Below are 15,053 nucleotides of genomic sequence, written 5' to 3' on the forward strand. Positions count from 1 at the left end.
CTAACTGCAAAAAAATAAAATAAAAATGAGATGGGTTATTTGCAGGAATTGAGCACAAGAAACATAAAACAACAATTCTTTTCAATTCCCAATATTAAAAGCATATTAAACTTAAAGTTAGTTTTACTTCAAAGTAGACGCTAAGTGGAGAACCTAAACAAATGTAGTTTGATTGATTCATCAGTTACAAGACTCTAGTCAAGAATAAATCGCACAACCAATCCATAATAAGGTAACAAAGGAATTAGCAACGCAAAATACGAAGCATAAAACTGGTACCTTTATAAATACACTGGACAGTGGACATGCAACAAAATTTTGACAATGCAAAATCATCTGCTACGAATGCTTTTTGGGAAATGCAACAGCAATTTAACATTAAAAATATTTTGCTGCACATGTCATTTTATGATGGATGTGCATTGTACATTATGTACAATGGCACCAAGCATTGCCTATTTGCTTCACTTGAGTATACTCTCAACAACGCCCCTTTCTTTCCTACACTATTGATTTTTTTTTCAGGATGTTTCAAACTGCAACATACAAGCCACAAGTGCTTTTAACCAAAATCTCTATGACTAAAGATGTTAAAAACGATTTTTCAATTATACTATTTAAATTCATTGCAATCTATTCATACATTTTTCAAGCAACAATAGTTGAGCATTAGGATCTGTAAAAGTGAAAGCAGAACTTCAAAGTCATGTTTGCTGAACAGCCTTGTATTAACTAAATTTGTTTAGACCTAGCTTTATTAATTTTTACCACAAAGCTAATTAAAATATCCTGCAGTTGAATCATTGATACAGGCGACTCTTATTGATATTTTACATTTTCATAAGCGTAAACATTCAAAACTCTGTTTCAGCATCTAATTTTTTACACAAACAAACTTTGTAAATCATTAACTACCACATACACATACAATTTGTTTGTAATCTTTCATTAAAGGAAGATGACATTAAATGAACACTATATCTGCACAGTACTATGTTGTGGCTGATATCGCTCTCTGCATTTGTCACTACGGTAGATTAATTAACATTTTAAAGATAACATTAAAACTGTTATTGCTTGCTTCGAATTATATGCAATATCATTACTATTTCTCTTCCTAATTTTCTTGCACCATGTAAAATTATTTCTCCTCTTCCCATTATAGCAGTCGCTGGATTTAGCCCTTTTATGAAAAAACTTGGATGCAGTATTCCACTTTTAGAACTCCACTGGTTTACACACTCCACAATGCTCTCTGTTTCGATTTTTCTTAAGTCAAGAATGTTAATAAAAGACAACGCAAATTCATTGGAAGGCAAAAGTGAAACAGATTGCTTATTCTCCTTCACTTTAGAAGCTGAATGCAAAACTATAGGTTTAGAAATAGCATCCAATGAAGGAAAAAATGTTGAAGGAGGAAAAATTCCAAAACATATTAAGGTCTTGCCTAAAACTAAAGTAGGAAAATGAGTGCTGTACGCTGACAGAATATCATGGTTTTCAGTTGGCCTTTTCAACTTCTGCATTGTCCATTCAGAAACTCCTGTTCTGTACATCAACCACATTGAATGCATGCCGCTGTTCACAGCCAACATAGAAGAAGAATAAGAACTGGTTTTCAATCTTAAAAATTGCAACGCTGATGCATCTATAGCAAAATGTGAATCATCGTCACAGATCAATGTCTGTTTTCTCCAAGTCCAAAAGTACAAATCGAGACACCAAACACTGGAGCTTCTTTCTTGTTGACCAGATGACTTTTTCTTGCCACCATACAATATCATAATGTCCAATTCAGGATCAACATGGTCTGCGATCAAGCAAGTTTTTGGCATATACAGTTCTTCTGGACATTCATCAGGAAGAAATGATTTCAGTGTCCATGTTTCAGTGATAATATCATAAATATGAAGATGATTATAATATTCAGAAGCACCTCGTCGCAGAGTGTTTGAAGGGGTTAAAGATGAACCACCAAACAGAATTAAAAAGTTTTTATAACTGTCTAAAGTACATCCATACTTAGGCGGTGGAATATTTCCTTTAGCAGTTGGACGTTTCCACAGCAGAGAATGCATATCCAAGCATAATAAATCATTAAAACCTGTAGAAGCATTTTGAATCGATTTTCCACCAAAAACATACATTGATCGAGAATAGTCAGAATAGCAAGCGGCTTGAAAAAGCCGTGGTGTGACTGATGTAACCTGGTTGCCTTCATCTACAGAATACAATTGGATGTTGCCAGAAGTCATATCATTTTCAAATTTATTTGGAAGCTGGCATAGCATCCTATGAAGTATTTGCATCCAATTTTTACATACACATGAGGCAATATCATACTCTTTATATGGAGAAAGATATGAAAATATAACTTCTAAAATTTCTTCAGGTAATTGCTCCATATTTCTACATACAATAATAGTTAATTAAAATCAGTTTTACAGCTGACAAAATACTATTTAAACAGTTCCACAGTACACCATTGCATTATTTTAAATGGGAAAAACAAAATCTTCAGAAGAATATCATATTTAGGTGGTTAATATGAAATCGTTACATCTGGCACAACCGATTTGCTGCACAACAATTGACTGCAGACAACCTGTTGAAAGGACATCTCATCACACAAGTATAATCTCACCAAGAGATTATTTGGCACGAAATCTATTTCATTCATTGTGCATATATTGCCTTGTGCAGATTTTTTCTTTACCAGTGTGAAGTTTCCCATGAAATATTTTTTGACCTGACATTTATTAAGTTGCATCAAGCTTTCCAATATTAATTATGATCTAGTACTTTACTAATATCACAAGAAATTAAACATTAGCATATAACGGTCACATCATTTAAAATTATGTTATTCTATTATTTTTTATCAGAATATCAGTTTGCCTGGTAACTTGTTAAAGTTAATTCTTCCTGAGAAAGGATCAATCATCAAAATAAAATAGAAAAGTAGTGTGGCCAGCAGATGAATTTTCCTGTCACTGCACAAACTCCACATAAGCAGCTTTATTATTAACCCACACTTGTCCACCAAAAGTCAAATTCAAGAGAAAGTTAACTTCTGCCAAGCTAATTGTGATTAAATAAAGCCTCTTTGTCATTTTTGTCAAACACACCAAACCTTTTGACATGTAGTGAGTAGAAACGGATATTGGAATATCTTTGAACGTTTTGAGTGCTGTCCTACGACATCTTTTTGTAACTTTTAATGTGTTATAGCTTCAAAGTGTTTTATTTCATCATGTCAGAAAAGAAATCGGTTTAGATTCACAATCTTTGTTGCCTACTTGGATGAATAGACCACTTCATTGGCCAATTTCCAGTGTTTTGGTTGGATAATTTTGTCAGTTCAGTTGTTTTTATTTCTGACCATCACAGCGAAAACATTATAGGTTGTAACTCTTGCGACTTTTTTTGCGGTATTATCGTGTTCCCTTGTGTCATGATTAGAAATTTGAAACACTAGCTAGGTATTTGTGTGCTTCTTAAGAATTTAGAACGCTAACTAATAATTTGAGTGCATTCTTGCAATCGGTAGTTTGATACATATACACAATACACATGTAGTGTATTGTGTTAGTAATAACTATATTTGATTTAAAACCATCTAAACCCGTAACAGCCTGTTTCACTTAAATGGATCATCAGAAGGTTCTTACTCAAATAGAAATTTTATTTGAATAAGAACCTTCTGATGATCCACTAAGGTGAAACAGGCTGTCAAGGGTTTAGATAGTAATAAATAACTATATTTGACTGAATACTGAAAAGTTTGGGTGTTCATCAGGACAATTATCGTTTCTAGCACTAGTTGCAACGTTCATCTGATGAAATTGAAAGTAAAGGTAACAACAAACAAGATATGTTTCTCGGCAGCCGATTTGTAGCAAGAATTGACAGCGATAGACACGTGTTTCGCCCATGAGGCTGGGCTCATCAGTATCGCACCGTATTCTGCCACAAATTTATTCGACCACCGCTGATTGTGCTGATAGCCGGGAAGAACGCCTCTTTCTTCACAACAAACAAGATAGTTTATTGCTTCACTGACATTTCGCGCACCATGACAATGCGCATCCTCAGAGCAATTAACATACAAAATAAAATTTCACAAGGTTATATACTGCAGTGCGATTGAAGGCAAGAAAAAATAAAACACGCAACATTTTAAAATTTGGCCAATTTTTAAAATATTGCGTGTTTTATGGTGCAGTGCAGATGGTCGATTGGCCGTGAGGGGATCACATCTTGATGCAAATCCAATTCAGAGATATTTATAACTACGGGATTGGAAACTCTGTGGAACTGAAAACCATTTTATACACCAGTAGGGTCACTGTTGTTTGTGCGCGGTTGTGATAAATATTCACATAAACTGACCTCAAAGGGAAGCAAGTAGGCTAAACAAACAACCAAAAGTGTAACAATCAATTCATCTGCTGTTAGGTCTGCGCTTGTTTAACTTATTTGTTTGTATTCCATTAGTGCAGTCGTGTTGTATTTTGTTTGCTGCTCAAAAAAATTCCAGAATGACCATTGGTTTTGGTTCTGATGACATCTTAAACGTATTGGTTTCGTACTGGATTGGTCCGTGAACAAGTTGATGATGCAACAGCATATTTCACTAATTGCTGAACACTCCTCATGTTAGCATGTACTTCTGATCCGATTTGCAGTACGCAAATGCTAAAGAATAACAGTAGGTGGTTTTTGGACTTGTTGCATTCATTCATTTTTTGGATTCATTATTTTTTTCTACATTCGTAAATATGCTTTTATCCATCACTTAAGTTTTGGTGTGAGTGTACATTTGTATTACGGTACTATTGTAAAATCAAATGTTGTACCGTGTATCTTTTAGTCCGGAATGGCCCGTTTCGGCGATTCCAGACTTGGTGATGAAAAGCATGGATGTTTTAAAAAAAGAAAAGACAAAGCAACTTTGCCAGTGCAAACCGTCTTGACAGACGGGAGACTTAAGATTGTTCCTACCCAAACTGAAACCCCCGATATCAAGTGGCTGATGAAATTGCACCGGGTTCATCTGTCTCATTAGAGTTGGACTTTGTGATGAAAGGAAAACAACTTTGGCTTTACTTTTTTTGTCAACGGGCTTTTGATACTCTGTTTGTTGTTCAGGGGGGCGCTATTTAAAAAAAGTTTGGGAAACAATAGACTACACTGTGGTACATTTACATTTTCAACGGTGCAGAGTGCGGACAGACATTTGCAGTGCTGTGCGGGCAGCGGGGAGATTTTTTCTATCCATAACATCAGCCTGCTTCGAAGTCGCTTATCGAAGTTTTCTTGAAAAAATGTGCAATTTGTCAAAAACTTTTTCAATGAGTTATTTCATTTCTCCAAATGTATTGAAATCAGCAGTCACTGTAATTTTTGTTATGAGTCACCATAAAATAAGTGACCTTTTTCTGTTGCATTTTATACTCCTTCAACAAATTGATCATGTTTAATCAGCTGTAATCTTCCATATGAACTGCCTCCATTTTGTTCTGTCTTTTGTTTGTAGTGGTGCTTCCGGCATGCTTTTATTCATGTAATTTACTTGATATTGTCAAAATATTTCATTTTTTGTCGTCCTTTTGCCTTGCACCATCCCAGTTAACATTGAGTTTTCCAAGGAGTTGCTTCTTGCTTTCAGGTTTGGTGGCCGTGCTTAACTATATTTATGGATGCATACCGTATACTGTACTGCAATATTAGATCCTTTCATGCACGTCTTAAATCATTATGGTTTTGCCACCTTTTCCTTTTGTTGGTTTTGTTACTGTATTTCTTTTTCACTAGGCCTATATCATTTCTTTTGCATTCTGACAATAAAAAAAATTGAATTGAATTGAATTGCTATGTGTCCGAAATATTTCCATTTTCTGAGGTACGGTAATCCAGAGCAGGGTTGCCAGATACTCAAGCTATAGTAAGGCCAAATCCATTATAAAATAAGGCCAAAAAAAGGCCAAATTTTATATTTACTTCTAAGGCTAAATAAACGCTAACAACTTAATTGAAATAATTTTTTGAAAATGCCATTTTACCGTACAATCAAATACCGTATGACAAATAATAATTTAGCACTGTCAGAGCAGTGCCGGTCTTTGGGGTGTGCAAACCGTGCGATTGCACAGGGCCCGCAATTTACTCAGAAACTGCAGTAATTTTGTCATTTCCAATGGAAAAATTCAACAAGTGAGTTCAACAAATAAGGAATTAGCAACAAGAAAACATAGAGACTCAACGGGTGCAACCTATTTCGTACCCTGAAAAGATCGAGAAAAAAAACAACAGAGCCGAAGTCGCTGATCGGAGTTGCCGCAAACATTTCAAAATTTCTCGATCTTTTCAGGGGACGAAATAGGTCAAAATTTTTTTTTTATTGCACGGATTCAGGGTACGAAATCGGGGTAGCCTACGAATTTTTAGGGGACGAAATAGGTTGCATCCATACTCAACATTAGAGACATAGCTTTGTTTCCGAAAAATGCCAAAGAAAGCATGATCTTATCCTTTTGCTATGCCACCGGACAGAACCATTTTACAGTAATATTTATACGCAAATTTTTGTTGAACATGCTCTCAGAATGCCCCAAATTCAAAGAAATTTTTCAAAATTTTCTAGGAGAGGCCCCCCAGACTCCCCGCTGCTGGGTGTCGCCTTCGGCGATCACGCCGTCAGACTTCGCCCGCCGACCGTCAAACCACCCCCTTCTCCTTTCAAAATACCAAGCTACGCTACTGAATTGGATCATTGTCATTGGGGCCCACAAAGCATATTTCGCACAGGGCCCGAAATACCCTAAGACCGGCACTGGTCAGAGCATAATGACCGGTTCGTTTGCATAATTTGATTAATGAAAAATTACTGTAGTAGCAGATAAACTAGAAACCACTATTACTTCAATTCATGAACAGTGCTATTCGGAACATCTAGCTAAGCAATAAGCATGAATTTGTCTTATTGAGTATATGTACCAGGAATGTCTACAACTACAGGATTGGAAACTATTTTCAGGGCTATACATGAATACAGAAGAATTATTAAAATAAAACACTGTTTGTATCAACTAAAGAATGTATAAAATTCAATTTCGCAATAACAATATAAAATATAGCCTTCACTCACATCAAAACTTATTTGCTGGTTTTTTTTTTGGTCATTTATCAGTCATTGACCGATTTTTTAGCAAAATGTCCGAAAAAAATGTAGTCAATTCGGTCAAAATGTCCGAAAAAATATATAGTCAATTGACTATTAATGACCAAAAATGACTAAAAATGATCGAAATAAATAAAAAATGACCGAATTTTTTCAAGTCATTTCGGACAAATGACCGAAAAGTCTCAGCAAAAAAAAAATCCCAGCTTGATGTATAGAAGTTTAAAACCACGAATCTAAAAAATCAAAAATAAACGAATGCAAAGATTTCCTGTCGTTCTGTAGCATTTTGCGTATTGCAAACCGGATCAGAAGTACGGTAAACGTGGAGTGTTCAAAAATCAGTGAAATGTGTTGTCGTAGGCTTTTATAATAAACTTATTCACAGACCAACCCAGTACAAAATCAATACGTTTAAGATGTCATAAGAACTAAAACTAATACTGTAGGCTACTCGGTTTTGAAATTATTTAGCAGCAAACAAAATACGACAAAATTGAACAAATGGAATGCAAACACATCACATTAACAAACAAGGCAAGTGTATACTTTACGGTTTACGGCAGGTGCAACTTAATAGAATCGCCCTGTCCACCGCTAACACATTCTCTACTCTCTGCCAATGTCTCTACTCACTAATTAAAACGAATATAGGTCAGCCTCTAAGTGATGATAAGTGATACTTTTATATTACAATTGAAATTGAATTTCCTTAAAATAATACTTTCTAAACCGGTCAAAACTTGCAGCCATAAAAAGGGCCAAATAAGGCCAGATTTTCTGGCCTTATTTGCATCAATTTTTGTAGGCCAACTGCAATTTAAAAAGGCCAGTTTTCTGGAATTTGGCCTAAAAAAAGGCCATCTGGCAACCCTGATCCAGAGTCCAGACTCCATTTTTCACCATAACTAGGTATTTCAATTTTTCACTTTTTTAAAAAGGTTTCCTGCAGTGAATCCATTAGTTAGAATGATTAGTTGATTACATCAAGATGAACGCAAAACGGGGAGGCAAACTGCGACTAAAAAAGTTTGCAGATAAAGAGATATCAACTAACATGATGGACTGAGCTTAACTTGTGGAAACCTATTTTTCGGATGAACACCTGGCCCGATAGCGCAGTTGGTTAATCGCCCGACTAAGTTGACAAAGAAACTGCAAAATCAAGCAACGATAAGTCAACTCTCGCGGTATCCGCTTAGCTTGCAATGGTGTTCAACCTGCGGACGTACAGCCGCATGCGGCCGTTCAATCGTTGACACGTAATTTAAGCTAATAAGCAAGTGTTGGCGCCGCCAACACATGTCTTTCGGCAAAATTTGTTTCTGTTGAAAATTCTGTTTTGTTTTCAACTTTCCAAGCTTTGTAAACCTCAAATAATTGAAACATTTCAGGACGTGGCAAAGGCGGCGGAAAATCCAAGCCGAAGCCAAAGAGACAGACTCTTTCGCACTGGACACTACTCGGAGCGCGTAGGTGCAGAAGCACCAGTGTAGCCTACCTTGTGGCCGTGCTCGAGTAGGCTACTTGAGCGCCGAGGTGTTGGAGTTGGCCGGTAACGCCGCCCGCGACAACAAAAAGACGAGAATCATTCCCTGTCACCTTCAGCTCGCCATCCGCAACGACGAATAACTAAACAAGCTTCTGGGCGTAGTCACCATATTGCACAAAGTGGTGTTTTGCCCAACATCCAAGCCAAGGTAAGTTTAGCTCTTACATTTTGGGCTTTGCAGTTTTTACTCTACCTACAAGTTGCATTCCAAACTTTTTTACTTTGTTATTAAACAAAAATTTTGTAATTGGACCGAATCCATGTTTGTTTGAACTTTACTTGGGTTTGTGATTTGTGAATAGCAGTTCTATTTAACCTCAAGCCGCGCGTGTTTGGAAATCTAAGCATGGCAGTGGCACGTACGAAAATACATTGCAGGCACCAATGCATTTGACCATCTGACTTCATCTGACTTCAATGCATTTGCCAATCCATTTGTCGCCAACTTGGCGGCCGTGCCCGTGCTGGCATGCGTTAATGGTTGATATGCTAATATATTGCTAGCCTATATTGTATGTGGTTTATATATTGCTATATGGTTTAAGTCTGGTCATAGTAGCCTACTGACATGAGTGTTTTTTTTTATTAAAACAAGCAGTGTCCGCTTATATCAGTCATGACACTATGTATATTCTGTCTTTTTGGATGCTTCAAAAGCCTTCGACAAAGTCAATCAGCATTTATTGTTTAAAACGCTTATCACACGGAACGTGCTTATGAATTTTGTTCGCTTATTGGAATACTGGTAGGCTATAGTAAACAAACCATGCAAGTGAGGTGGGGAGGTCACCTGTCCCAATCATTTATTGTGTTCAATGGAGTCAGACAAGGTGGGGTGTTAAGCCCTTATCTTTTTGCCGTATATATTGATCAGCTTTCTTACGAGCTCAATAAAACAAAAGTTGGTTGCTATGTTGGCAATTTTGTCTAAATCATATTATGTTTGCTGATGACATTTGCTGCATCTCGCCTATAGTTTGTGTGGCTTACAAAATTTGTTGGATGTTTGCCACAAGTATGCTGTTGAACATGAAATTCCTTTCAATTCTAAAAAGTCATTTGGTATGTTAATCTCCCCAAAAAACTTTTATCTTTCACGTGCTCCCCTGCTACATCTAAGTAAATCTGAAATTGTGTTCACAGACTCTGTAAAATAGGCAGGGCCGGATTTAGCTGATGGGGGCTCGGGGCACTTTCAGATCAAGGGGCCCCTGTGCAAAAAATTTTTTTGTGCCTACGGCGCGAAAAACCATCTCTACGTCTGCAATAGCATCAGTCTAGTACTGCACAGCATTTTGCAGGAACTTTAAAGGCTGAAAAGAAAAAAAATAACACAAAATCACATTTTTTCCACACAGGGGGCCCTTTAAAAGTCGGGGGGCCCGGGGCTCCTGCACCCTCTGCCCCCCCTAAATCCGGGCCTGAAAATAGGCTACCTGGGTATATTTATTGAGAGTTCTCTCTCAGATGAAAATGATATTTCAAGGCAAGTACGCTCTCAGTAGCCTACTGTGCTGCAAATAATGAAAAATCTCATTTTTCTAAATGCCCACCCGCTGTAAAAAACATTGTATTTCGTTCTTATTGTAAGTTATGCCGTTTTACGCATCCCAGTTGTGGAATAAGTTTAGATCTTCTAGTATCAAACGAATAACGATTACGTGTTGCTAACAATGACTCTTTCAGAATATTACACAATTTGCTTCCTTATGTCAGTGCCTGTGAATATCAAGTAATGAATAATATAACAACGTTTGATGCTTTATTGAGGAAAAACATGTTTTCGTTTATTAACGGTTGCATAGGCCTACTCAATTCGCTTTATATTAGACCTGATGTCATCTGATTGTTTTTATCGTTCTGAATACTTTCAATTCTTCCAACGCTCATTGTATGTGCAGGGGTTCTAGGTTTAATTTTATTAAATGTTTATTCCCCTGATAACAGCAGATACGCTGCTGACGTAACAAAGCTTCGATGGCACAGAGGTAACGCAATGAGTCTCAAGGAACTGTTTTATTCGTGAGTTCGAATTGCAGAATTTAAAACACCAATTTCTGAACTAGTGTTTTTCCAGAATGAATAGAGTTTTTGAATTTGAAAAGTAAGAATTATCGTAATGTTTATACTATTATGTTATACTATGTATGTGAAACTTGTTTGTGCGGAGGTATATAGCCTAAAGCACTTTCAAAATAAAAGAAAAAGCAAGCAATTACGTAATTTAAAATTGGCAAATTACAACAATATGTTTGCGATTGTAGAACAGCAAAGGTAAAATCATGTTTAGGATTTCGTCACAGAGGTGAATTGCGGAGATTTGCATAGTTGTTATTTCACAGCAACAACTTGAAACTGAAGCCATTTCTTTAAAAGTTATAGTTGATGAAATCACACGATTTTACATCATAATGCAACGTTTTGCTAAAACGGAGAAAATTGAGCCATCAATCGCCATAGAACAGAATCCTGGTAAAAACTGCGGTTGCGTAGAAAACGTAACAGTAAATAGCCTATTAAGTGAGGTTTTTAACCGACGGCATCCAAAGTTGTTCTCTGTGACCTTTGTGCATTTGCAGTTTGTGTATTGTTCAGGGGCGTATCCTCAATGGAAGCAAGGGAAGCATTGCTTCCCCTGTCAAAATTGAAAAAAGAGAAGCTGATATTTTTCAGTAAAACGATTTCGTAATTTCTTTACCTAAATGCGATTTAGAACGGTTTTTAACTCATGCCCCCCGTATGATTTTGAACTCGGTTTTAATTTTAAAAAAGTTGGAAGCCAACGGAAGCGAAGATTCGTATTGCATCCGTTGCTCTCGTTTTTGCAATAAGAAGAAACAAGTTTGAAAGAAAGGAAAAAAGCAGCGCAAAGTTTTCGCAATTTACGTTTCTTTTAACTAATCGCTGGAAGCGATTTAAAAATTGCTTCCAGTCGCGGAGTTGCCAGATTAGCCAAATTCCGAGAATTAGTTTTTTTTTAAATAACTTTTCAAAATGTATAATAATCAATATTTCTCTAATATTGTAACCTTACCAGATGAAACCATATTCAACATTGTTCAATACATGTTCTATACTTGTTTAATACTCGTAATGTGGCGGATCAAAACTCATCCGCTACTTTTATAGGCTAACTTGCTATTTTTTGGGTTACTTTCAGAATTATTTTTGCTACAATTTATTAAAATCCACTACAAGTTATAAAATATATATGTAAATTTTATTATTTTTGATAGAAACAGGTAAATATATCCATTTGGCCTTTTTTGTCTAATATTTTCCTTGTTTTAGCCTTTTCTTTGTATTATTTTGGCTTTAAGACTTTTTTATAGTCTGGCAACTCTGCTCTGTTGGATGTTGTGCCAGTGAGCTATGTAATGAGAAAATCTAGGGCACTGTTATGGTTATAATATCGGCCTTGTAAGCAAAAGTTTGAGCCAAGTGTTGGCTTTACACTGTTATCCTGGCTGGATAGACTTTGGAATAAGACAGGATATGTGAGGTCTAAGCTAGACTTGACTTTGTAGCTGAGTTTTTGGTGTTCTCTAATTATAGTCGCATTTTTGCCCGTTCGTGTGTATGAGCTACCTTTAATAAGTTAATAGCTGTTTATCTGCTAATAAATTTCATACAAAAATTACCCTAAAAGTGTTTCCAGAAAGCAGTATAATTCATTATTTGAGTGTAATTTTGCAAAAATTTTCCGGGGGAGCATGCCCCCGGACCCCCCTAGAAAACACGTGCCTTCGGCACGCTCTATTCCCCCACGAGTTTTATTGCTTCCCTTGCTCAACCAACCAGGATACGCCACTGGTATTGTTTCATTGTTTTGTTATGGATATGGACACTGGACAGCTTGTCTGACGCAAATAAATAATAATGTCCTTAAAAAGAGAAAGAACAGTAGCAGAGGAGAAAAGGGTATTCAATTCCAAATGGGAGTTGGATTATTTCATGATCGAGAAGGCAGCGCATAGCTTACTATGATGTGTAAGTTTAATATGCAGTCAAGTAGTTAAAACTGTTAAAGGAGAAAATGCAAAAGCAGCATTTTTGTCGTTATATGTCACACAACAAGGCCTAAGCAAAATTGGAAGTCGAGTCGAAGAAAATCTGTATCGAAAATTTGAAGAAAAGTGTGCGACAGCAGACATCTTGCATGTCTACTTTCATTCAATCGAACAATAATCGCTGTGAAGCGTCTAATAGAGTCGCATATCATCTTGGTGCAGCGGGAAGCGAATTTTTTTTTTCCCACGAACCTTTTGTTTCATTTGTATATTTCTGTAAGTGTAGCCATTACTGGTTACTGTGCGGCGCGCGTAACTGTTTTTACCGATTTTCGCCCTCACAGCAGCCGATTTTCGCCCTTCAGGTCCAAATCTAAACATGAAACTTGAAAAAATACGTAGCCTGGAGACACACCTAGTCTAGTCAAGTTTAAAAATTGATCCTGGTAAGGAAACTGACTTCTGTATTCTTCAATTGCTCTCTCGAGTAATACAGTTCAACGTCGGCAAGATGATATCGCCAAACAGTTGACCTTGACCCTCTGCCTGCAGACAAAGGTTAACAAAGAAGCAACTTTGTTTTCACTGGGTATCGATGAATCAACTGACATTAAGGACTATGCGCAACTATTGATCTTCATTCGTTCTCAGTCTCCAAATTGTGAGCTCTGCGAAGATCTTCCTTCAATGAAAACACTCTCTTCTCGCAATCGTGGCGAAGACATATTTGTTGCTGTTAAGAATGCTTGCATTCGCAATGGATTAGACTTAAAAAATCTTCGTGGTATTTATACAATGTGCAGATGGAGCACTTGCAATGATAGGTAACACACAAGGCTTTGTGGCAAGATTCAAGAAAGTGTTCCGTTACATCTTGAGATGGAACTGGTGGAATTAGAAAATAATGAACAGCTTGTGACTAAGTTCAAATACAAAGAAAAGTTGCTTGGCACGTGGAAAAGTGCACTTGATTATCCAATATTGCGAGAATTGGCAAAAGACGCTCTTGTTCTTTTCGGAAGCACTTACGTGTGCGAGTCTGCCTTTTCACAAATGAAGTACCGTAGCCTACCTGAAAAACGAGTAGGCCTACCGAACGGGATTGTTGGAGGAAACCTGGAGTCTCAACTAAGACTGGTGGTATCTCGCGAGGTTCCCAACTTTACAAGTTTATCTGCTTGTATGCAAAATCAAGGGAGTCACTAGTTGCAATGTCGCATCATTTTATCGAATAAATCCATTTAAAAAAATGCTTGATATTTTATGATGGCACAATTAGGTACCGTAGTAACTTATGACAAGTTTAGTAGATATTAACGAATAAATTCTCCTCTTTGATAATGTAAATATAAAAAAATCATTTAAAACTTAGGCTACCGTGCTTTGTACAGGGTGATTGAAAAGTAACTCCCTATTTTAAAATAAATACAATTTATTCAAATGCTATATCATGTTTCTCAATTTTTGTGTATATATTACTTAATGTATGGCAATTTAATTTATGTTCTTGTTTTCCTTTCAGATTTGTTTAAATATTGTTCAATTTCAATCTTTTCAAATTTATTTTATTTCAAAACCCTACAAAAATGGCTGGACGTCTTACTCTACAGGAACGTGCCCAGATAGCCGCGCGTTACGAAGTTTGGGGATGCATTGTTCAAGTGCAAAGATGGTGGAGAACTATTAAGGGAAAACATGCCCATAATTGACCCGAAGACGATCAAGAATTGTCATAAAAAACTTATGACCACAGGATCTGTGGCTGATACTCAAAGAAGCGGTCGTCCTTCCAAATCCAGAGATCCTGAGGTAGTGCAAGTTGTTCAAGAAATGTTTACCTGTAGCCCACATAAGTCAATTCGTCAAGCAACAAGAGAAAGTGGGCTCTCCTTTCATTGTGTACGTAATGTGCTAAAAAACGAGCTTAAATGGCGTGCTTGGAAGCCGCATTACTGTCAAGCACTCTCTGCCGAAGACTTTGACATTCGTATGGAGTTTGGTGAAATAATGTTGGCTTGGTTTAGAGATTGGCCCAACCTCTTTAAAAATATTCTATGGAGTGATGAAGCTGTATTCCACATAGGTGGATTTGTGAACCGTCATAACTGCCACTACTGGGCGGAAGAAGATCCTCGTGTTACCTGTGAAAAAATGCAAAATCGACCCAAAGTAACGGTATGGTGTGGAATGACTTTTGATAGGATTGTGGGTCCTTTCATTCTTCGCGATACCATGAATGCCGAAAGGTACCTCGCTATGTTGAAAGATGAAATTTGGCCAATTATCAGTGCTTGGGAAAATATTGAAG

At 36.8% G+C, this 15,053-nt stretch overlaps 1 protein-coding gene across 1 annotated transcript; it reads right to left on the reverse strand.

Annotated features, from left to right (window-relative positions):
• Positions 1-4: 4 nt before the first annotated feature.
• On the reverse strand, positions 5-2,615 carry LOC145779611 (F-box only protein 42-like). Its single transcript, XM_082591248.1, has one exon. The coding sequence runs from the start codon at positions 2,403-2,405 to the stop codon at positions 1,071-1,073; it is 1,335 nt and encodes a 444-aa protein (XP_082447374.1). The 5' UTR covers positions 2,406-2,615; the 3' UTR covers positions 5-1,070.
• Between the last annotated feature and the right edge of the window lie 12,438 nt (positions 2,616-15,053).

The sequence above is a fragment of the Aplidium turbinatum genome, chromosome 11, assembly GCF_918807975.1.
Source record: "Aplidium turbinatum chromosome 11, kaAplTurb1.1, whole genome shotgun sequence".
In the NCBI taxonomy this organism is placed as follows: Eukaryota; Metazoa; Chordata; class Ascidiacea; order Aplousobranchia; family Polyclinidae; genus Aplidium; species Aplidium turbinatum.